This window comes from Cheilinus undulatus, linkage group 2, assembly GCF_018320785.1.
Source record: "Cheilinus undulatus linkage group 2, ASM1832078v1, whole genome shotgun sequence".
NCBI classification, from domain to species: domain Eukaryota; kingdom Metazoa; phylum Chordata; class Actinopteri; order Labriformes; family Labridae; genus Cheilinus; species Cheilinus undulatus.
Window position 1 is genome coordinate 53,046,535 of NC_054866.1, and position 23,095 is coordinate 53,069,629.

At 38.5% G+C, this 23,095-nt stretch overlaps 1 protein-coding gene across 2 annotated transcripts; it reads left to right on the forward strand.

The window, feature by feature from the left end:
• Positions 1 to 2,636: 2,636 nt before the first annotated feature.
• LOC121526286 (P2Y purinoceptor 14) lies at positions 2,637 to 16,414 on the forward strand. 2 transcript variants are annotated; one of them, XM_041812807.1, is made up of 3 exons: positions 2,664 to 2,702; positions 5,915 to 6,027; positions 15,123 to 16,414. In XM_041812807.1, exon 3 carries the CDS (start codon positions 15,125 to 15,127, stop codon positions 16,256 to 16,258), a length of 1,134 nt encoding a protein of 377 aa, XP_041668741.1. In that variant the 5' UTR covers positions 2,664 to 2,702; positions 5,915 to 6,027; positions 15,123 to 15,124; the 3' UTR covers positions 16,259 to 16,414. The 2 variants fall into 2 exon arrangements, with proteins under 2 accessions (XP_041668749.1, XP_041668741.1); XM_041812815.1 differs by lacking the exon at positions 5,915 to 6,027 and having other exon boundaries at positions 2,637 to 2,702.
• The last annotated feature ends 6,681 nt before the right edge of the window (positions 16,415 to 23,095 follow it).

Sequence of the window (23,095 nt, forward strand, 5' to 3'; positions counted from 1 at the left end):
TTAAAGCACTAAAGTGCTCTTTTTCAGACTACAGGGACCACAATCATCTCCACAGAATTATTCACTAAGCTGATCCTACAATGGGACCAGCAGAAACAGCATCATGAACATTTGTAAAACATTTTTGGGGAACATTATCAACGTCAAACCCAATATGGCTGTTTAATTTTTCCAAAAACAATAAAATGTCTCTGTTTTGGCACTTGCCATGTTGTTTTTGTGCTTTCCAATCAAATTTTGGGTATTAATGTTTTAAAAATCATCACATTCTGTTGTGACATTTTAATAATGTGATCTTTTCGGAAACAGTTCCTAGCAAAGAAGTCTGAGTGACATTGGCCGTTTGGTTTCTGAGGGGAACTTTTGAAGCTGCTAAATAGTCTGAAACTAACTTCAGATCAACTGCAAAAGAAAAACAGGAGGGAAAAAAGCCCCCTAACAAACAGCTACAGTGTGTGAAAAAGCACTGATTGATCATGTTGTTTTAGAAAGCAGAGTTTGGTTTGACTATCCACACCCAGGCCTGATTACTGCCAGACCTGCTGAATCCAGAAACCCCTGAAATAGAACCCGTCTGACAAAGTGAAGTCTAAAAACAGCAATGCATCATGGCGCCATCTAAAGAAATTCAGCAACAGATGAGAAAGTCACTGACATCTATCAGTCTGAAAAGGGTTACAAAGACATTTATAAGGCTTAGAAACTCCAGCCAACCACAGTGAGAGCCATTATCCACAAATGGAGGAAACTGGGAACAGGGGTGAACCTTCCCAGGAGTGGCCGGCCTACCAAAATGACTCAAAGAGCGCATGGACGACCCAGAACAACATCTAAAGACCTGCAGGCCTCTCTGACTCAGTTAAGGTCAGAGTTCATGATTCAGCAATCAGAAAGTGACTGGGTAACAGTGGCTGACATGGTTTACAGGTTTGCAGTCACTTCAACTGTAGCTCTGCCTCTTCTCCTACAACGATGCTGATTGGTCCGGTCATTCTTTGATCAGGAACAAGAGTATCAAAGATGGATCCACCGGATGACAGACGTGGAATCTGGACAATCTATCAGAAGATAAATGTTGGCCTGATTTCATAAACTTTTGTTAAAGTCACAAATGCATTTCAGTTTCTGGCTCATGTGCTATATTTCACACAGAACACAGTTTTAATTCCACTTTTCTCTCCATATAGATTAATAAAGATTAATGATGAGCTATAAAATACAATAGAGGCTATTTACCGCCTTTTTAAGAAATTAATGCTCATAAAAATGAACTTGTATGGTTCTGTTTCCAGCTTCGTACACTGGATCATCCCAGGAGCACCTGAACGCAGCATTACATTCAGACAGACAGCACGCCATGGAAGACAGGAACCAGTGTGGTCTGGTAGGCAATGGTTGTTCTTCTGGTTTCTGATTACAAGAATGATCAGAAAGAAACCCTGATGTCCACAGCAAGGGTGAGGGGAAGGATTACTTCTACTCTTATTTTGATAAAGGAGCTGTTAATATAGAAACACGCAGCGCTAAGAAAAGATGACATGAGGGCGTTTGACCGGTATCAGTCTGATACACATCCTGTTGTCTTCTGACACACACAGCAGATGGCATGGACATCATGGGGACCCTATAAATATAGAGCTGAAATATCTCAGCCGCTTCTTTGTGACTGGCTGTAGTATACGCTATAGGGGCTGATCTTAACGTCAATGCCAAAAATACCAAAACAGTCAGTTTATTTAAAAGTAGTCTGGTGTGGGAGGAAACGTGGTAAATCAGTGGCAAAAACGGACTAAAAGTGGCCAAGAAAGTGGAAAAAAATGAACTGGGTTAAAAGTAGACAAAAGAAATGTGAGAATGGGTTAAAAGTGGCTAAAAGAGGTAAAAAGTAGCTAAAGAGCAGTAAAACAGATTAAAAGTGACACAAATGATTCACAAGTTGCAGAAAGTGGTAAAAAAGGCAAAAAATGGTTAAAATGAGATGAGAGCTGCCACATATGTGGCAAAATGGGCTAAAAGTTGCCAAAAACAGTGAAAATGGGTTACAGCGACAAATAGGGGTTAAAACTGGGAATGAGATACCAGAACTAGCAAAATGGGTTAAAGTGGCCAAAAACAGTTGAATTGGGTTAAACATGGCCAAAAATTTTGAAAATGGGTTAAAAGTGGCAAAAATCTGTAAAAACAGATTTTAGTGGTGAAATTGGCAAAAACGGGTTAAGACTGGCAAAGAGGTTCCTTTAACTGCTTTACAGCTATGAGAAAATACTGGAGGATTAAACTAACCTGACTCAGGTTTACTGATGGTTAGTGTTACACTTACTTTTGTCTTTGGTGCTAAAATGACGACTGTAGAGGCAGAACTGAAGTAAAAACATGGGTAACAGCAATAAACTGTCATGAATAAAGAATAACAATGTTAAGCATACAATATAATTGTGCCAAAAGAGGATGCAGAATGTGCTCTTTCATCAGACATAAAACATTTGCATGTTTTATTGTCAAATTGAGAATTTTATCATGCTGATGTTAGCATTTAGATCCTCCAGCATGGCTCTGTGGAGAGAGAGAGAGAGAGAGAGAGAGAGAGAGAGAGGAAGTGAAACCTCAGACTCTAAAAGAGCTGAAAGTGTGACCGACTCTGACACAGACTCTGGAAGAGGAGACCACATCTGTATGGACCTGGACCCCTGACTCTGTTTATGGTGAGTACACTTAATCAGTGAATGGATGCTGATAATCAGGTTATTTCACTGATTTAATTCACGCATTTAGGCTCATTTTAACCTGTTTGCCTGATGTGAGTTTTTCATTTAAAAGTGGAAGCAGTTACACAGCTAGAAGTGACAAAAAGAGAAACTTTAATGAAACTGAGGGACTTGAAACTCCAACTGATGTTTCCTCCAGGCTTCCATACACAACCAGATGATTTAAAAAGTTTTTAAAGTTGCATTAAACTAACAGGAAGGAGCTTTTTAAGAATGTTTATTAATGGCAGAATGGCCATTTATCAAGACAAACAAAGACAAAGAGGTCAAGTGGCAAAAAAAGTGGGAAAAGAGTTGAAGTGGCCAAAATGGTGGAAATGGGATGAGAGTTGCCAAAAGTGGCAGGAAGAGGTAATGTGGTAAGGTCAAGGTCAACGTTATTTATAGAGCACTTTCAAAACAAAGTGTCAAAAATGATGAAAAGCAGTCAAGAAAGTGTAAAAATAAATGAGTTAAATATAGCAAAGGAAATGTGAAATGGGTTAAGTGTTGCAAGAAAGAGTTAAAAAATAGTGCAAAATAATATCAATAATAGTGGTAAAATGGATTAAAGGTTGCAAAAATGGGTCACAAGTTGCAAAAAGTGGTAAAAAAAAAGGTGGTAAAAATTTGATAACAGTGGCAACAATGGTAAAATGGGATAAAATTTGCTAAAAGTGGCAAAAAGAGGTAAAAATGGCCAAAAATTGTGAAAATGGGCTAAAAGTGGCGATAATCTGTAGAGACATATTTAAAGTGGTGAAACTGGGAAAAATGGATCAAAAGTTGAACAAAGGGCCAAAGTTACAAGAATAATTTTGAAGTGACTTAATGGGTCAAATATGGGTTAAAGGTCATAAAAAAGGGGCATAAGTGTTCAAGAGGTCTTAAAAGTGATATAATAGTAGTAAAAATGGTTGAAGATGGCAAAATGTGAATAAAAAAGGTTTAAAGTGGTGAAATAGGAAAAATGAGAACCAAAAGTGGCAAAATGAGTAAACAGTTAAGAAAGGAGTAAAATTGCAAAAACAAGTTTAAACTTGCAAAATTGGCAAAAATGGGTTAAAAAGGTAAAAGAAAAAAAGTGGCGTAAGTGACCCAGAGGTATTAAAAGTGGCATGAAAGTAGAAAATATGGGTTAAAAGATTGCAAACATCTGTACAACAACAAAAAAAAAAAAACGTGGTGAAAATCAGTCAAAAGTGACAAATTGGTACAAAAAGGCTGGACATATGGTGTTAAAGTGGGATAAAACATGGTGCAGACTGGCTAATAATGGCAAAAATGTGTTTAAAATGGCACATAGGTGTTAAAAGATCCCAAAAAGTGATGCAAACAGGTTATTAGTGGCAAATGACTGTTTGAAAGGTGGCCCAAAAAAGGTAAAAATGAGTGGAAAAAGAGGTTAAAAAGTGACAAAAATGGATACTAAAAGTGGCTAAATATCAAACAATTTTATCATGGGGGACAAGCCTGTGTCATGAATGTGGACGTGTCAGAGTCAGTGACCATGCATTCATCAGTCAGAAAGGATTCTGTAGAAGCACAGCCGTTGATTTTTCACAAAGATCCTGTTTGATCCATGTAAATGAAGGTTTATCTCCCTGCCTTAGACATAGCTCTGTTTGCTGTTTCACTTCCTGTTTTAGCTACAGTAGGAATTATTCTGCAATTATAATACAGATTTTGTGCAAGAAACAGTTTATTATAATGATTTTTTTGCACTTTCATTCGCATCTATGTTCACAAAGTTGATGTTTAAAAATCTTCACAAAATAATCTAGAGCAAAAAACACATAGCACTCCTTCAAATGTAAAGTTTGTGCCTTAACATGTACAGAGACATAGCAAAAAAAAAAAAAAAAAAAGGGGGAGGAAATCACAAACTTGCAGAGGTGATAAATAACCACAGCGTGTGGTGGGAATGTAAGAGTACAGATCTTCTGCACGATTTATTAGAAAAGAAATGATGCAACAATCCTAGAAATACAGCGATATCAGAAATTAAAACAGCTCACAGCTCTGAGCACAATGAGCAATGATTGGTACAGCAGCAACTTTAACATTTACAAGATTTTAGGGGCAAATTAACAATCTTAAAGGTATAGTCCACTATTTTTTATAGTTGGGCCGTATGAGGAACGTAGCAGCAGTAGTGTCATGACCCTCAGGGATTTTAGTGTGCATTGCTCCTTTAAGAAGGACTTGCTAGTTGTGCCCACCAAAAAGCTAGGCTAGCTAGTGCAGGGGTTCTCAAGGTTGGGGTTGGGACCCCATTGGGGATCGCAAGACACTGAGAGGGGTCTCCAGATGCCTTAAAAAAATAAGAACATTTTTCAATAACACTTTTGACACTTTACACAAATTTTACCAAATTTTAACACATTTTTGCAACTTAAAACCCATTTTTGTCAAAAATAAAAAAATTAAAACCCATTTAAACCCTTTTGCCCATGTTTTTTCTGCCTGTTTTTGCCACTTCTAAACCAAATCTTGCCACTCTCTATCTTTGGCTCTGTTGACACATTATTGCAGCTATTAACTCCTTTTACCACTTTTTAAGTCACATTTCATAATTTGATATGCTCATTTTTGCAAATTTCGGACTATTTCTGCCTCTACTAACCCGGTTTTGCCAGTTTACATCAATTTTCAACCCATTTTACCAAATTTCCAGATATTGTAGCCACTTTAACGCACTCTTGAATCCCCTTTTACCACTTAATATGCCCTCTCTTTTTTTTGCCATTTTGACAAAATTTTGCCATTTTTTTGCTTATTTTTTTTGCCACTTATCCAATTTTTTTTGGCATTTTTAAACCATTTCTGCTACTTTTACAATTAAATTTCACCACCTTTCCCACTATTTTTGCCATTATTAACCCATTTCAGCTATTTTTAATGTATTTTAATTCAGTTTTAACAACATGAATTACATTTTCAAGAAGGCCACTTACTACACAATGAATTAAAATTAGTTTCTTTGATAAAAGTGGTTATTATTCAGGTTAAATATAAAATTCCACAGTTTAACTTTAAAATGGACCATGATTTTGCTGGTCCCCAGGTTTGCGGGGCCCCAGAATGCTCTCCCATTTTTCCCCTAATAGGCGGCCTTGTCTGCACATGACTATTCTTGAATGTTCATGGCTGTGTTCAACCACCTTCAGGTACAGCGGGGGTCCCCGGTCTCTGGCACCTTTATTTTGGGGGTCACAAGCTGAAAAGGTAGAGAACCACTGATCTAGTGCAACAGATGAGTACAGTTTCTCCGCAGAATTGGGTGAGTGTTTGGTATTAAAAAGAAAAAAAAAAAAAGGGCCTCAGAAACTGTTGAAAATGTTTGAAGTGTTTTATTTTATATCCAGAAAGCCTCTGTGTTTTTTTCACTATTCTGCAATTCAAGAGAAAATAACTGGCAGCCAAAACCTGCATTGCGATCCTGTGGTTATTACGAGCTCAGAGAGATCTGGGGCAAGGGCCAGGGAAATGTGTTGTACGCTGTGTTGAAACCGTACAAATCTACAGCCACTATGCCGCAGATCTCTCTGAGCTCATATTGACCATAGGATCAACTTTCACAGAAATCAATGTCACTATGATAGCCAAGCAACTCCTACAACCCAACTTCAAAAATCTCGAAATATCCCTTTAAAGTCTGTGGTAGAAATAAGGGAAAATTAGACCATATAACTTTATGAAAAGTACTCAAACGTGTCATTTTTAGTCAGATTTGAACAGAATTTTTGAGAGGCATCTGGCTGCAGCCCTTGAGCAAACCTCTACGCTGGGGCATGCTGTACATTGCCCAAGCCATGGACCTCTACGCTGGGGCGTGACATATATTGCCTGAGCTGGCAGACCTCTAGGCTGGGGTGTGACTTATATTACCCGCAACGAAATTTCAGCTCTATCTACTTGCTGACAGGCTGACCCTAAATCTAACCAGTCGGGTTTTAATGCCTAAATCTAACCAGTGGAATTTAAACACCTAAACTGAAGCAGGTGGGTTTTAATAGCATAGACCCATGGGTCGGCGTCTGCTACTGCACAGTCCAGCGTAGACCCGAAGCCCCAGTGTACAGGGCCATGCTAATGTGTCATAAGCACAGCGGTGTAGTCATGCTAACAACAGCTAGGTCATGCTAACAACAGCTAACACGCTGCACGCCCCAGCCTAGGCTTGGGCAATGTACGTCACGCCCCAGCAAAGAGGTTTCGCCCCACTGTAGAGGTCTCCAGCTGAACGCCCCAGTGTAGAGGTTTGCTTGAGGGCTGCAGCAAGTTCCACAGAGCAGTTCAACTTCTAAAGTCAAGTCAACCCAACATAAATACACGAGTAATGATTTCTAAAAAAAAAAAAAAAAGAACACTAAAAGGGTCTGTTCCTACTACTCCTAAACTTTGACTGACTCAGTTTCAGCGTGTTCTGTTTTACTGTGTACCTGTTAACGTTTAGATATTATAGTGTGCTGGGTCTAAGTTCTCATCTTCTTCTACTTTGAATCTTAATGATTACAGCGCACAAAAATAAATAATACACTATTTTTAAGTATTAGAATATTGTGGAACAGTCTAGGTCCAGTCAGTTCTTTCAGTCCTTAGAGAGCTCCAATCAGCTAATTAACTCCAAACACCTGCAAAGGGTTCCTGAGGCTTCATTCTCTCACTCTGGTTCAGTCCACACAACTTCAACCATGGGGAAGACTGCTGACCTGATTATTGTCCAGAGGACAATCACTGACCTCCTCCACAAGCAGGGTAAGCCACAGAGGGTCACTGCCATCAGCAGCTCACCTGGGCTAAGGAGAAAAAGAACTGGTTGCATTTCTGTATTATAAAGCTGTTTTTGGGCTGGTGTTTTGTGATATTCTAATATTTAGAGATAGTGGATTTGTGTGAGCCGTAAACATCAAGATTAAAACAAAGAAGTGTTGAAATATTTCACTTTGTTTGAGATTACTCTAGAATACATAAGTTTCCCTTCTTCAATTAGATCACAGGAAAAAAATAACATTTTTATGATATTCTGGTATACTTTTAATGACTCTAGAGATGGCTGTGATGGCGTAAAAAAACCCCAGTAGATCAATTCAGTTCAATTCAACTTTATTTATAGAGCACATTTAAACAATTAACAGTTTGTGAACTCTGACCACCAAGAATCATGGAACATTCAATAAATTACCTTTCTGCCCTTTTTGATGCTCGGTTTCATCGTCAGCATCGTCTTAATGCCTACAGGTGCTGGTTGTGATTGGCTGAATACATATGCTAATGAGCTGGTGAACAGGTGTACCTAATGAATTGGACAATGTGTGTAGATCCTGTAGATAACGTTGTGGAAATCCCCAGCCAGTACTATCTATCTAACGACTCTACAACGACCTTCTTCACCTGTCCTTTAAACTTACAGGCTGCTGTTGTCACACATACATGCTTCAGGCTACATACGCTGATTTCTAGTGACTGATATGACAACGAAAAAAAATAATCAGCATTGTGTCACTGATGGGGATGGATAGAAGGCGTTTTGGTTAACAAATGAGTCTTGCAAATGTTCTGATCTGCTACACAATCTTCATAAACAAGCAGCTTCCTCTGCACGCTGATGCCAGCTTATCTGACACATCACAGAGGATCATTGCAGCACTTCCCGTCCAAAGTCTTCTGTGGAGGGTGAAAGCAGAAGCTGCTGAGTTTCTGCTGCCCATCAGCACCTCCTTCATCTGTACCAGCCGGAAACCAAATCTAAAGTATGAGTCAACTTATCATAAACACTGGGAAGAGAAGAACCTCAGCAGAAAATATCAGATTTGGTTTCCAAATGCACCATTTTAAAGGGGAACTATGTGTCCATATCACTTTTATTTTTCTAGGATAAAATATCATTTATAGGTATTTAGTAGGGCGGTCAATGTTAATCACATTAATTAAGGTCATCAATTTATGTGCTAATTTCACTCAACATGGATCTCGTGCTTTTTGCCCCATGTTAAAGCACGTCAGCATCTCTCTGCAGCCACAGTGATGTAATAAGTCCACGTCTGCTTTTTAAAGTCTCATTTCACTCTAAAAACTCACAGACAGCTCAGTGGATGAGTCAGAGTCATCTGAAACTTCTGTTATCAAACTTTTTACTTTTAAACTGTTCCCTGATTTCCTTTAAAATCCATAACAAGTTCCCCTTTTCATAGGGTTGTTATATTTTCAATCCTCCAAATAGGGACACTTACATTTTATGGCAAAACTACCGTACCAAAGATACCATAGAAAGATACCAGAGAAAGATGCCATAGAAAGATACCAGAGAAAGATGCCATAGAAAGATATAAAAGTGCCTCAGCAGATGAAATAGCAGCTTCCAGGCCAACCAAAATAGAAAACGTAAAATGAACACCAGTAAACAACACACAAGGGTTGTGTTGAAGAGATTGGTGACCTCTACGGTACATTTTTCAGGTCTATAATCTTTTCAAATGTGTTATTGTTACTACTTATATTGTCTTTAATATTACTATTACTGTTACCATTAATATTTAAGAGGACATATTATGCAAAAATCACTTCTAAGGCTTTTCTAACAACCTTTTTGTCTGATTTTTGTCACTTTTTCCACATTTTTTTCTGATTTTTGTCACTTTTTCATTGTTTTTTTTTTTTTAATTTTGCCATTTTCCCCACATTTTTTCTGATTTTTGTCACGTTTTCCACAGCTTTTTTCAGCTTTTTGCCTTTTTTTTTTACAGCCTTTTTCATATTTTTGCCACTTTTCCACTATTTCTTCAGATTTTTGCCAATTTTCCCACCTTTATTTTCAGTTTTTTTTCCCATTTTTGCCACCTTTAACTTATTTTCTGGTCGCTTCCCACCCATTTTGCCACTCTCTGCCCTTTTTTTGCCACTTTTTTCCGAGTGTTTGCCACTTTTTGTCCACTTTTGCCACTTTACACCACTTAGATTGTGGCTTTGCAAAGGTATTTTTCAACAGTTTGGCTCTTTGTTTGAGCAGGGTTGAGTAACACTGCTCTGAATTAACTTCATTCACTGTTTGAATAAACATAAATAGGTGTGGTTGATAAAAATTAGGGCAGAGACCTAAAAATAAAAGAATCGGAACAGGAAAACAAAGACATCCTGGTGTCGTCTGTGGACTCTGAATGTTATTCTAACAGTGGATGAAGGAGGACCGGAGAGTATGTGTTGGACGGTGATGAATCGACGTTTGGAGGGAAGTGTGTGTGAACAGCAGGACAGATGGGCGGTTTTATTTGTGCACGTGTCTGAGGGTAAACAGAAGGCTGGGGTTCGCTTTATGGACATGAAAGACTTCTGAAGAAGGTAACGGGGAGTTTCAGACGGAAGCTGCTTGTTGTGGCTCCTTTGTTCATATCTGACTTACAGAGCATTTATAAGAGCTCTAGAGCAGTGGTTCTCTACCTTTTCAGCCCATGACCCCAAAATAAAGGTGCCCTAGACCGGGGACCCCCACTGTACCTGAAGATGGTTGAACACAGCCATGCTCGTTCAAGAATAGTGCAGACAAGACCGTCCATAAGGGGGTATGAAGGGGAGAGCCTTCTGGGGCCCAGCCATGGAGTTAGCAAAATTATGGTCCATTAAAATATTACTCTGTGATAACCACATTTGATGTACCGGTATAATAACCACTGTAAGCAAAAATATTGCCTTTTTTTATTCATTTGTGCCATAGTATACAGAAATCTTAAAAATGTAAATCAATTTTTTTTTTAATCAAAAATAAAATTAGATAATGGGGAAAAATGTTGGAAGAGGTTGTGAAATGGAATTTAAAAGCAGCAGAAATTGCTTTAAAGTGGCAAAAACAGGCATAAAAAGTGGTAAAAAAAGGCTTAACACTGTCAATATTGGCTTTAAAGTGGTAGAGATGAGCAGAAAAGGAAGTGAAACCAAATAAAAAAAGGATCAAAAAGTGAGAAAAATGCTTTTAACTGGCATAAATGAGTGTCAGAAATGGGTTAAACTGGTTTAAAAATAGGCATGGCGAATGGTGAAATGTGGTTACATTGCCAAAAATAGGTTTAGATATGGTGAAAATGGGTTAACTGTGGCAATAATGTGTAGACAAAGGGAACAATAGGTGGGAAAAGTGGTGGAAAGGGTTTAAATGTGAGAAAAACATCTTAAAAGAAGAAGAGATTGTCAGAAAAGTTGGCAAAATTTGATTAAGAAGTGACAGAAATGGGATTAAAGTGGCAAAAATGTATCAACAGTGTCAAAAATTGGCAGGAAAAGTGATGAAAACAGGTCAAAATGTGACAAATTTGTGGGAAAAATGGGCACAAAATGTGCAAAATTAATAAAGAGTGGCAAATAATTGTGGCAAAATTGGGTGGGTGAAGTGGTTAGAAAGTGGCACAAATAATACTGTCATCATTAGAACCTAATAATAGTTTGGCCCATTTTTCAGCTCCAAAATAAAGGAACTGTTAGCCAGGATGCTAGCACCAATGCTACTGATCCAACACACACGCACTGTTATCATCAGAAAATCTGGGAGGGCCCGTTCTCTGGGGTTGTTGAGGGCCCAGTCAAATCTGTGTGCAGGCTTGCTTTTCTCTGATTTATTTTTTTAGTATTAGTTTGATTTCAGCATAAATCTCACCAAAAGGCCATGACTTTATTTTACATTTAACTAATTGTATGGATATATATTTTTCAAAACTAGTAAAAAATAATTTAAAATCATTCAAAAATAGTCTTAGTTTTTCTTAAAGGTATCTGGCGACCCCCAAAGGGGTCCCAACCCACACTCTAGAGCAAAAGAGCGCCAATACCCTCAATCCGACAGTGTCACAGCGGTGCTTCTGATTGGTCGAGTCAGCCATTACCAACAAAACTTAACTGTTTTGCTGCTACTAGTGAACTTAATGATCGATGAGGCAGTTTGGACTTCAGATGGGACAAAAGAGATGAAGACATATCCTTCAAAATAAAAGCACAACACAGACTTTTTGCCCCATATTTTTCTACTCTCAGGTCCTGATCCACCAGTTAAGAACCAAGGATGTAAAATGCAAAAGCTTTTATGTTGTCAGCTCGTTTAAAACAATTATAAGCAATTCGAAGAACTTCATTACCCACGATCCTACAGAGTCACAGCCAGGGTCCCTGATTTATATGGGCCTGATGTTACCAGAGAATAATTCACCATTATCAATCAATAAAGGAAACTGCAATGGATTGTGGGACTTGTAGTTCCTTTGTTCTCCCAAAAATGTATGTACACATTGACAGAAGCTTAGAAAACCATTATGGCAGTCAGTGTTAATTTAGTCGACTAAAACTATGACTAAAACTGTTCATCTACAGCCTTTTATTCCATGACAAAAACTAGTTTAAAACTAACAAAAATACATCTGTGATGACTAAAACTGACAAAAACTAAGTTTAGTTTTTGTCAAGATGACTATAACTATACTAAAATGTTATGTAGTTTTCGTTGGACATTCAAAATCCATGATATTTCTCCCCTGTGGATAAATCTGACAAAAAAACAATGCATCTGTATCTATTCTGCCTCTCAGCTGTAGAAAGCAGGGACCCCAGGTTTGGCAGAGTGCAGAGAACACACTACCATGATTTGGTACCAGATTTAGGCAAGAGAAAAAATGCTTGGACTTAAAGTAAGACTTAACTGTGAGGACTTTTAATGGACTAAAACTAGACTAAAATGTTTTGAGTTTTTGTCGACTAAAACTAGACTAAAACTAAAAAGGATAAAAATGACTAAAATGTGACTAAAACTAAAATGCATATCATTTAAAGACTAAAACTAAGACTAAAATTAAAAATAGCTGCCAAAATTAACACTGATGGCAGTATATTGTCCTGTGATCCCTCTCAATATGTGGATACAGATCTACAGAACTGATACGGCTGCAAACGCTGAGACAGCAGTTAGAATACACATAAACTGCTGTGTAGTTAACAAATTTGTCAGCAATTGGCAGATGATGTTAAAACTGGACAATGCAGCATAAGCTTCGGATCAAAACAAACTGCTGATAACATGGATGAGGAAGTATGACCACTTCCAGGAAGACAGAGCAAAAATACTGGCTTATTTTCAGGTTTCTTTCAGGAGTTGGACATGAGTGTGCGATAGGAAAACTGTGCAAAAACAACATGGCCAACCAAGACACCAGGCTAATTAGCATTTAGCCTAACAACAGTTAGGCCCGCTACATCGGGCCAGTTTGTGCCGTCACATCCAGGACTGGAGTAAAGTCAAAATTTCCCTTTCAAACAGCATCAGAAGATCAGCCGCAGCTTTATTTGGAAAGGCTTGATCCCAACAGAGAATCTGATCATTTAGGCTTCAAACAGCTGATGTGTAATCGCCACTCGCTGGTGCGTTTGCTTTCTGCAGGTGTTAGTGGATTTCTGAAGTGAAACCAGAAACAAAAACAACAGCAAGAGAGGCAACAGAGAGGGCCATTTCAAGTCTTAAAGTCAAATATCACTGTATTTTTATTTATCAATAGCTCACTGATGAGTGTAGGATCCTTCAGACTATCCCTTTGCTGCCATTCTCTACAATAAAGAATAGCTACTGCAGTAAATTCAGTGTCAGACATGCTTATTCTCCAGAATCAACCTCTGTCGCATCATGGCCTCTGTATCGTCATGTGTAGCAGATTGTGAGGCAATGGGAATGACTTTAAAAAGGTCAAAATATGAGAGAAAATTAAAAATCATGAGTTTTAAAAGGTCATAATTTAGAAGGTAATAAAAAAATCATGAGTTTTAAAGGTCAAAATATAAGAGGTAATCAAAAATAATGACTTTAATAGGTCAAAAGATAGGAGAATATTAAAAAATCATGAGTTTAAAAGGTCAGAATATGAGAGAAAACCTGAAATATTGAGTTTAAAGGTCAAAATATGCGATAAAAATCAGAATATTGAGGTAAAAAGGTCAAAATATGGGAGAAAATTTGAAATCATGAGATTTTAAAAGGTCATAATGTAGAAGGAAATATAAAAATCATGATTTTAAAAGGTCAAAATATAAGAGATAATCAAAAATAATGACTTTCATAGGTCAAAATATAGGAGAAAATTAAAAATCATGAGATTCAAAGGTCAGAATGTAGGAGAAAACTTGAAATAATGAGTTTAAAAGGTCATAATATGTGATAAAAATCCAAATATTGACTTAAAAAGTTCAAAATATGAGAGAAAAATTTAAAGTCATGGGTTTTAAAAGGTCAAAATATAGGATAAATTTCAAAATCTAGAGTAAACAGGTCAAAATAAGAGATACATTTTGAAATAATAAGTTTAAAAGACAAAAATATGGAATAAAACTTATAATATATAAATAAAATAAAAATATAAATAAAGATAAATATTTAGATCTAAATATCAATAAAATAAAATACCAAATATGAAATTGTAAATCTTAAAGAACTGTATCCTTGGCTGGATTTAGCCCCCGGGCCTTGAGTTTGACACCCCTGATTTAAATGTTAGTGTAAGGAGTTTCTGACCCATAAAGCGTCTTATTTCAGGAAATTAAGAGCAAAATTTAAGGCCTGAGTTGCTTCTAATAAGTGAGGATAACTGCTAATGCTGCAAGCAAACTTTACTCCAGTCTCTTGATTGCGCTGTCGGCAGGATAAGGCTAAAATCATGGTTACAGCGCGTAGGCTGAATCTCAATCTCCCCCCTAAACCCTGAGCCCTGAGCCCTCATTGACTTAACTGACTACACCTTGAAAGTGGTTGAGTGAGTGAGGCTGCAAGGGCTTGAAGTGATTGAAACAGGAATGGGACAGCCCTTTGTTTTTAGTTGACAGTCGGCATCTTGCAGAGCTTAAAACAAAGATATAAACAAGCCTGCCTCACCTATATACCTGTTTTCTCACTGGATGAAGGCCGTTTCATTTAACACTTACAGGAAAAAATACTTCTTTTTTGCACCTCCATGGTTTTTGTTTTCAATTCCGCTCTTTTCACTTCACTTTTGTAGTGTTTACCAGAGGGCGTCCCCCGAGAAACCCTGTCATACGTCACAATGCAATGAACTATGGGTAATTCCCTCATGCTAAGTCTGCAGAGATGCCCACTTGCGGAAAGGGTGCATGAAGGGCTCAAAGAGTCAGCAAGAGATCCCTCATGCACTTTATGATTTGACAGTGGGACGGCCCTAAGCCCTCACAGGGGGCGCGCCTCAAAGTCAGTGAGTGTGTGAGTGTGGACATTGGGATTGGGCCGTGGTCTGGCCTGGGCATTAACGCCACATGGTGCGAAGACCAGGAGGAAAGCAGAAACACTGACTGCCAAAAACTGCACGTCCTTTTAATACTCAGACTGCTTCTGTGTCTTTTCAGGGATGGATCACCTAAACTCCACACTCCCTCCCACCAACCGAACAGACCTGGGCAGCATCTTCACCAACCAAATCCTCCCGCCGCTCTACTTTGTGATCTTCATTGTAGGATTGTTCCTGAACGGCTTGGCGGCCCTCATCTTCGTCAGAGTGCCCACAGACTCAGGTCTGGTGGTCTACCTGAAGAACATGGTGGTGGCTGACCTCCTCATGCTCCTCACCTACCCCGTCAGGTTGGTACCTCAGCTGGGGTTAGGCGGCTGGCGCCTCCATGTGATCACCTGCCGCTACACCGCTGTGCTCTTCTACTCCTCTATGTATGTGGGGATCCTCTTCATGGGCTTCATCAGCCTCGAGAGATACATCAAGATCGTACGACACTCCTCCTCTTCCTCGCCAACCTGCAGGTCCAGGTTTGGCGGGCCGCCTTTGCTGCACCTCCTGCAGAGCGTTGGATTTGCTCGTATGTTGGCGCTCCTCACATGGAGCCTCCTCCTCCTCAGCGTCCTGCCAAACGTCCTGCTGACCAGCCAGCCCGCCAATGAGGAAAATGCCCGTAATTGCATGAAGCTGAAGTCGCCATTGGGGATTCAGTGGCACTGGGCATCCACTTACTTCAGCGTCAGCTTGTTCTGGGTGACCCTGCTGGTCCTCGCCTTCTGCTACACCTCCATTGGCTGCCGGGTGTACGAGTCGTACCGCCGTGTGCGCTGCAACAACAGAAACATCAACAGCAGAGTCTGCCACAAGCTGCACCGCAGCATCCTCAGCCTCCTGGTGGTCTTCTTTGTCTGCTTCGTACCGTACCACGTCTGCCGCATCCCATACACGCTGATTCAGAAGCCCGAGTCCAACTTCAGCCTGCGTACTCGCTTCCTGTTGTTCCAGCTGAAGGAGGGGACGCTCTTCCTGTCGGCGCTCAACGTCTGTCTGGACCCCGTCATCTACGTCCTGATGTGTCAAACCTTCAGAGAGTCTCTGCTGAGGAAGCTGTCAGGAAGAGAGAGGAGGAGATCGCTGACCACCGGCCAGAGTCTGAGCCGGGTTTACTTAGGAGGCGAGGAGACGAGGTCAGGAGACGTAGACGAGAGACAAGGAGGAGAGGAGACAGTGGACAAAATAGGTTTTCATAAATAGACCTTAAATACTGATCCATGTGTGACATTTACAAGTCCTTTAAAAGGAAGAAACCCCTTCTGTGTGTCTTTATAATCAGATTTCATCCAGACTGACAGACTCAACAATGAACTTAAAGGTTTGTGGAATTCAGGAATCTGCACTGACATCATTTCTATTATCCTGTCATTACCTGTTAAACTGACACAGATTTACAACTGTGAGAAAAAGCAAATAAAAAAAGAGTGTTTTAATATATCAGGGATTAATTTCTTTCTTTTGGACCTGGGGGAGATAAGAGCTGTTAGACACTGAGCTTCCACAATTTTGGACGACATGAATGGGGCTCTGTTTATACACTTCATTCTGAATTATTATGCAAATGATATTTTTCTCTGATTTTCCTTTTCAAAAATAAAAAACTCAAAATGCACATCCACATTATTAAGCACAACAGAGTTTCAAAACATTTTATAGGTTGTAAAGACCTGAAAATGGTCATCTGTTGCATATTCAGCGGTAGGAGGTCATATTTACTGAAATCAAAGCTATTTCAATCAAAAACATCTTAACAGGACAAGTTCCATGTTAACATAGGAGCCCTTCTTTGATATCTCCTTCACTATTCTTGCATCCATTGAACTTGTGAGTTTTTGAAGAGTTTCTGCTTGAATTTCTTTGCAGGATGTCAGAATATCCTCCCAGAGCTGCTGTTTTGGTGTGAACTGCCTCCCACCCTCATAGATCTTCAGCTTGAGGATGCTCCAAAGGTTCTCAACAGGGTTGAGGTCAGGGGAAGATGGGGGCCACACCATGAGTTTCTCTCCTTTTATGCCCATAGCAGCCAATGACACAGAGGGATTCTCTGCAGCATGAGATGGTGTATTGTCATGCAAGGAGAGAAGGCACGGTTCTTCTTTTTGTACCATGGAAGAAAGTGGTCAGAAACTCTATATCAGTGATACTCAACGCGTGGCTCTGTTGTTTTTTTTTTTTGCCACTTTTCACCCATTTAAGCTACCTGTTGCCATTAGAAACCCCTTTTTATCCTATTATGCCCATTTTCTCAATGTCTTTTGTCACTTTTTGCCACTTTAATCCCATTTTTGCTCTTTATTACCACTTTTTTGCCACTTTTTGTCTAAATAAGCTACCTTTTGCCATTAAATACCACTTGTTTCCTTTTCCCCTAATGTTTGCAGCTTCTTTTTGCCACTTTTTGCCCATTTATGCTACCTTTTGCCATTAATACCCCATTTCCCCTTTTTTTGGCCATTTTGCAACTTGTTTTGCCACTTTTGCCCATTTTTTCCACTTTTATCCCATTTTTGCACTTTTTACCATTGTTACCACTTTTTGCCCATTTAAGCTACCTTTTGCCATTAAATACCCCTTTTTTCCTATTTTTTTGCCCATTTTTGCAGCTTCTTTTTGACACTTTTTCCAATTTTAGTCCAGTTTTTGCCCATTTAAGCTACATTTTGCCATTGAATCCCCCTTTTGCCAGTTTTTCCCATTTTTTTCCACTTTTATCCCACTTTTGCCCTTTTTTTCACCATTTGTGCCCATTTTTTTTGTCCTAATAAATAAATGACATACCACTTGTTTCCTATTTTTTTTTTGCCTATTTCTGCCATTCTTGACTACTTTTTGCCCATTTTAGTCACTTTTCACTAATTTCTTTTGCCACGATTTTGCTACTTTTGGACCTTTTTGGCCTCCTGTAACTCACGTTTTTGTCATTTCTCACCTATTTTTGCTTCTTTTTACCCATTTCTGCTGCTTTTGGACCATTTTTGCCACCCTTAACTTATTTTTAATGCTACTTCAAGCTGTTGTTGCTACTTTTCACCACTTAGACTGTGGTTCTTGCAACAGTATTTTTCAACAATTTGGCTCTTTGGTTGAGCAGGGTTGAGTAACAATATACTTTGCTGAGGTGATTTTCACACCTTCAGGGACCCTACAGGGGCCTACCAGCTCTCTCCCCATGATTCTGGCCCAGAACATAACTCCACCCCCTCCTTGCTGACATCACAGCCTTGTTTGGACATGGTGGCCATCCACCAACCATCCACTGCTCCTCCATCTGGACCATCCAGGGTTGCACGGCACTCATCAGTAAAAAAGACAGTTTGAAAATGAGTCTTCATGTATTTCTGGGCACACTGCAACTGTTTGTGCTTGTGAGCATTGGTTAGGGGGGGCTGAATAGTAGGTTTATAAATGACTGCAAGCCTCTGGAGGATCCTACACCTTGAGGTTGGTGGGACTCCAGAGGCACCAGCAGTTTCAAATACCTGTTTGCTGCTTTGTAATGGCATTTTAGCAGCTGCTCTCTTAACCTGATGAATTTGTCTGTCAAAAACCTTCCTCATAATGCCTTTATCTACATGAAACAGTCTGTGCTCTGAATCAGCCACAAATTTCTTCACAGTACGATGATCACACTTACATTTTCCTTAAATATCTCATGTTTTCATACCTTGTCCACGGCATTGCACTACTTGAGGCTTCTCAGCAGCAGAGATCCTTTTTCTTTCCCATATTGCTGAAACCTGTGGCCTGCTTAATAATGTGGAACACCCTTCTTAATTTGTTTTCCTTTTACTGGGCTCACCTGACAAACTAATGACCACAGGTGTCTGAGATTGATTTCAGTGATTTAAAGAGCCCTGAGACACAGCACCATCCATGAGTTAACTTTACGCTGTAAATCAATATCAGCGGATATCTGCCGTACAATCAGCCCACGTTTCCTTACATGGTGGCTTATATTGACATATACTTGTGTTTGTTATTGGCTTTTATTTGCCATTCTTATCAGCCTTTAAAATAAAACCCCTTTGAATCAGCAAACTAATGTCTCATCAAATATGAAACAATAAAGAAGACATTTAAGCAATGTAATATTTATTGGAAGGTTCTGAAATGACTCAGCTTCAGAGAATCATACTTATCAGTTATGGTTCAGGTCTTTCAAGGAATTTAAGGGTTTTTGGGGTACGAAAGGAACGAAATATGGAGAGGAAGCTGTGACGTGGAAGTGAAACCCGGACTCTGATGACTGGGCATCAACCCTCTGAAACCAGACGCCGCCGCTTGGTACATTTTTCCTCAAAAGTTATCACGATACTGAGTCGTCCCTTTTGGTTAGTTCAGTGGATTTGGTCACATGAGCTCTTCTTCTTTCTGTCCTTTTTTAGAGAAATGTATAGAGGTCCAAATCCAGTCCTCTAATAACCCCAGTGCCACATCACTCAGCTGTCAAAGACATTTACAGTAGGTGAGGATATTAGGAGAATAAATGAGTTTCCCTCTTCATCAGGGTTGTCAAACTCAAGGTTTGGGGGCCAAATCCGGCCAGTGGAACAGTTAAATCTGGCCCACAAGATCATATGATATTTCTGTTATAATTGGCCCATCAGCATGCAGATTTCCTCAAGTATAAAAATGTCAACTTACCCTAAGATATCCTTATTAAGTCATAAAATAAAATAAAAAAAGGAGTAAAAATATTTAGATAAGAAGTCGGGAATGTTTCAATTTTGCATCTCACAATAAAGACTCAAAATTGGGATTTTGACTTTATATTTTGTACTTTCAGAATTTTTAACTCATAATTTTGACTTCTTATATAATATTTTGAGCGTTTAGATTCATAATTTAAAATTTCAAGTCATGTTTTGACCTTTTTATCTAATTATTTTTTTAATTTCATTTCATATGTTCAACTCCTAACTTTGACTTCATAATCCCATAGTTTGATCTTTTAGACTCACAATTTAAAATCTGAATAATATTTTGACATTTTTAATTTTATGATGACAAATTTCATTTCATATTTTGACTTTCTAAGCTCATAATTTCGACTTTTTAATACATTTGCCTTTTAAAACATAATTTTTCAATTTCTTATTTTGACCTTTTTAAATAAAGAAATTTAATTTACTCAGATTTTGAGCCTTTTAACTTATCTTTTTGACTTTTTTGACCTCAAAATCATTTATCATTGGTGCTAGGTTTTTTTTTTTTTTCATATTTTATTACTGGTGAAATGAAATTTCTGGTTAAAAAGGTGACCCTATTACACTCTCAGGTTAGACCTGAATCCAGAATCCGGGCCCTGCTGTGACTGAGTTTGACACCCCTGCATGATGAAAATGTTGATGTATAGAAAAGTCTCCTCATTGACCTCTAGTGGTCTATATTTGCAACTACAATCATATTCAAATGCACTGACATGCCATGACCACTAGAGGGGAGTGTCTGCTTTCATTTACAGACTTTAATAAAGCATTTTTTAAACGTGTCATGCTGACTGATTGCAATGATTATATTATTATATGATTATATGATTATTATAATTATATGATTATATGTCAAATTATTATATGATTATATTTTATATAGCTCACCTGATAGGCTTTAAAACTGTATATGATTAGCCCAGTCCTAACCAGTGTCTGTGTGCTGCCCCACTTCCTTCCTGGTGTCTTCAGTCTCTCCTGAATGCTGAGCACTGCAGGTAACTGCTTTTTATCATTCTATACCTGTAGTTTAAGATAAATCTTAAATATTCATGAAAGAAATACTGTGATAACTGAGGTTACATACAGAACAGATTGGCTGCTATTTTTCCTCGTCTTCAGACTAAAGCGTAGGTTTGTTTCAGCCACATTTAGTCATTGTCAGTCTTTTTCATTTATACTTAGTCGACAAACCTTTAAAATATTACACATAAGTTTCAGTCAATAAAGTGTCCTTATATTTTAGTCTTTGATTTAGAAAGTTTTGTCTTTTTAAACTGAAATTAGCCACATTTATAAATGAACAAAGGCGTGCATCCTTGAGTCAAGCACAGCTGGACTTGCAGATCTTTAGATGCTGTTCTGGGACATCCTGGAGGAAGTTTTCCCCATTTGTGGATAACAGCTCTCACCTTGTTTGCTGGAGTGCCGCCGACAGAGACATTTCTATGTCCTAGTAGGTAGGTAGGTAGGTTTGGAAGGCATTATTCCCTCACTAAATGAAATCATCATTTACAAACTGACTTATTTCCTCAGGTTATTTTTGTCTCGTATTAAGATCAGTTTGATGATCTGAAATGTTTAAGTGTGACAAACGTGCAGAAAATCAGAGAGCAGGAAGGAGACAAATACTTGCTCATGAAGGGTAAACTGGCTCTGTCAATGAGAAGGACTGGTAGAGCAGCGCAGTGTCGAGTTCCTCCGGTGACTGTAATACGTATCAGTGCTGACAGATTATTCACACTAATCAGTAATAAAACATTAAAGCAGGTAATAAAAACAGAAATAAATGAGCTAATAAAGCAACATTACCTTTACTTCTGTGACTGACTCACATTGCCAGTAAACACACATTTTTCCCTATTTTTGCAGCATCTTTCTGACACTTTTCCCCCATTTTTGCCTTTTGTTAAAGGTGCAGTGTGTAATATTTAGCCTATTAGCATTTAGCAAAACAAGCTTGATTAAAATGAAACATAACATTTATAAGCCTTTTATTCATACATAGGGAGGGTCCCCTCCAAGGAAGCTGCCATCTTGGATTTTTGCATTTTGCCTGTTTCTATGGCACCATAGAAGGAACCAAATAACAGTTAAGCATGTATTGATTTTTAAACTTCACTGGTTCCCACAGTTATCACCAGAGAAATGATCATCACACTCCAGAATTGACTGTTAGATGTTGATAGTCCCAATTTTACACACTGCTCCTTTAAACTATTTTTATCACTTTTATCTTAATAAAATTCCTTTTGCTATTAAATACCACTTGTTTCCTTTCCCCCCAAATTTTTGCCTCTTCTTCTTGCCAGTTTTATCCCATTTTGCCCTTTTTCACCTTTTTTTTGCTACTTTTTGCCCATTTAAGCTACCTTTTGCCTTTACATACCACTTTTTTCCTATTTTTTTTGCCCATTTCTATCACTCTTGACTGCCTTTGTCCCATTTTAGTCACTTTTTGCCCATTTAAGCTACCTTTGGCTATTAATAACCCCATTTTACACTTTTTTGGCAATTTTGCAGGTTCGTTTTGACCCCATTTTTCCACGTTCATCCCACTTTTGCCCTTTTTCACCTTTTTTTGCCACTTGTTGTCTAAATAAGCTACCAGTTGCCATTCAATACCACTCTTTTCCTTTGTTCCCAAATTTTTGCCTCTTCTTTCTGCCAGTTTTTTTTCCACTTTTGCCCTTTTTCACAATTTTTGGCCACTTTTTTTTTTGCCAATTTAAGCTACCTTTTGCCATTACATACCACTTGTTTCTATTTTTTGCCCATTTCTATCACTCTTGACTGCTTTTTGCCCCTTTTAGTAACTTTTCACTCTTTTTTTTTGCTACTTTTGGACCATTTTTTGCCACCCGTAATTCATTTTTTGTCACTTCTCACCGATTTTTGCTACTTTCTGGCTCTTTTCCACTCTTTCCTCACATTTTTTGTCCCTATTCATGCATTTTTGCTGCTTTTTGATCATTTTTGCCACCTTTAACTTATGGTATTGCTTCTTCAAGCTATTTTTGCCACTTTTCACCACTTATATTGTGGCTTTTGCAAAGGTATTTTTCAACAATTTAGCTCTTCGGTTGAGCAGGGTTGAGTAACACTGCTGTAGAGAGTAAAACCATCCAGCCACATCCATATGGTTATATGTGGAGGACTTCTGATGACTCAAAGGGTTTTTTGGTTTAACATTGATGCTGAAGAATTTCCTTAGAGCTGCTATGGTGATCTGTCACTTCCTCTCAGCTCTAACCACTTCTAGTCTCTACTCTCATGATGATGTTAAACCAATATCTAAAGCTTTAACTCTCCTAGATCCTTCAGAAAC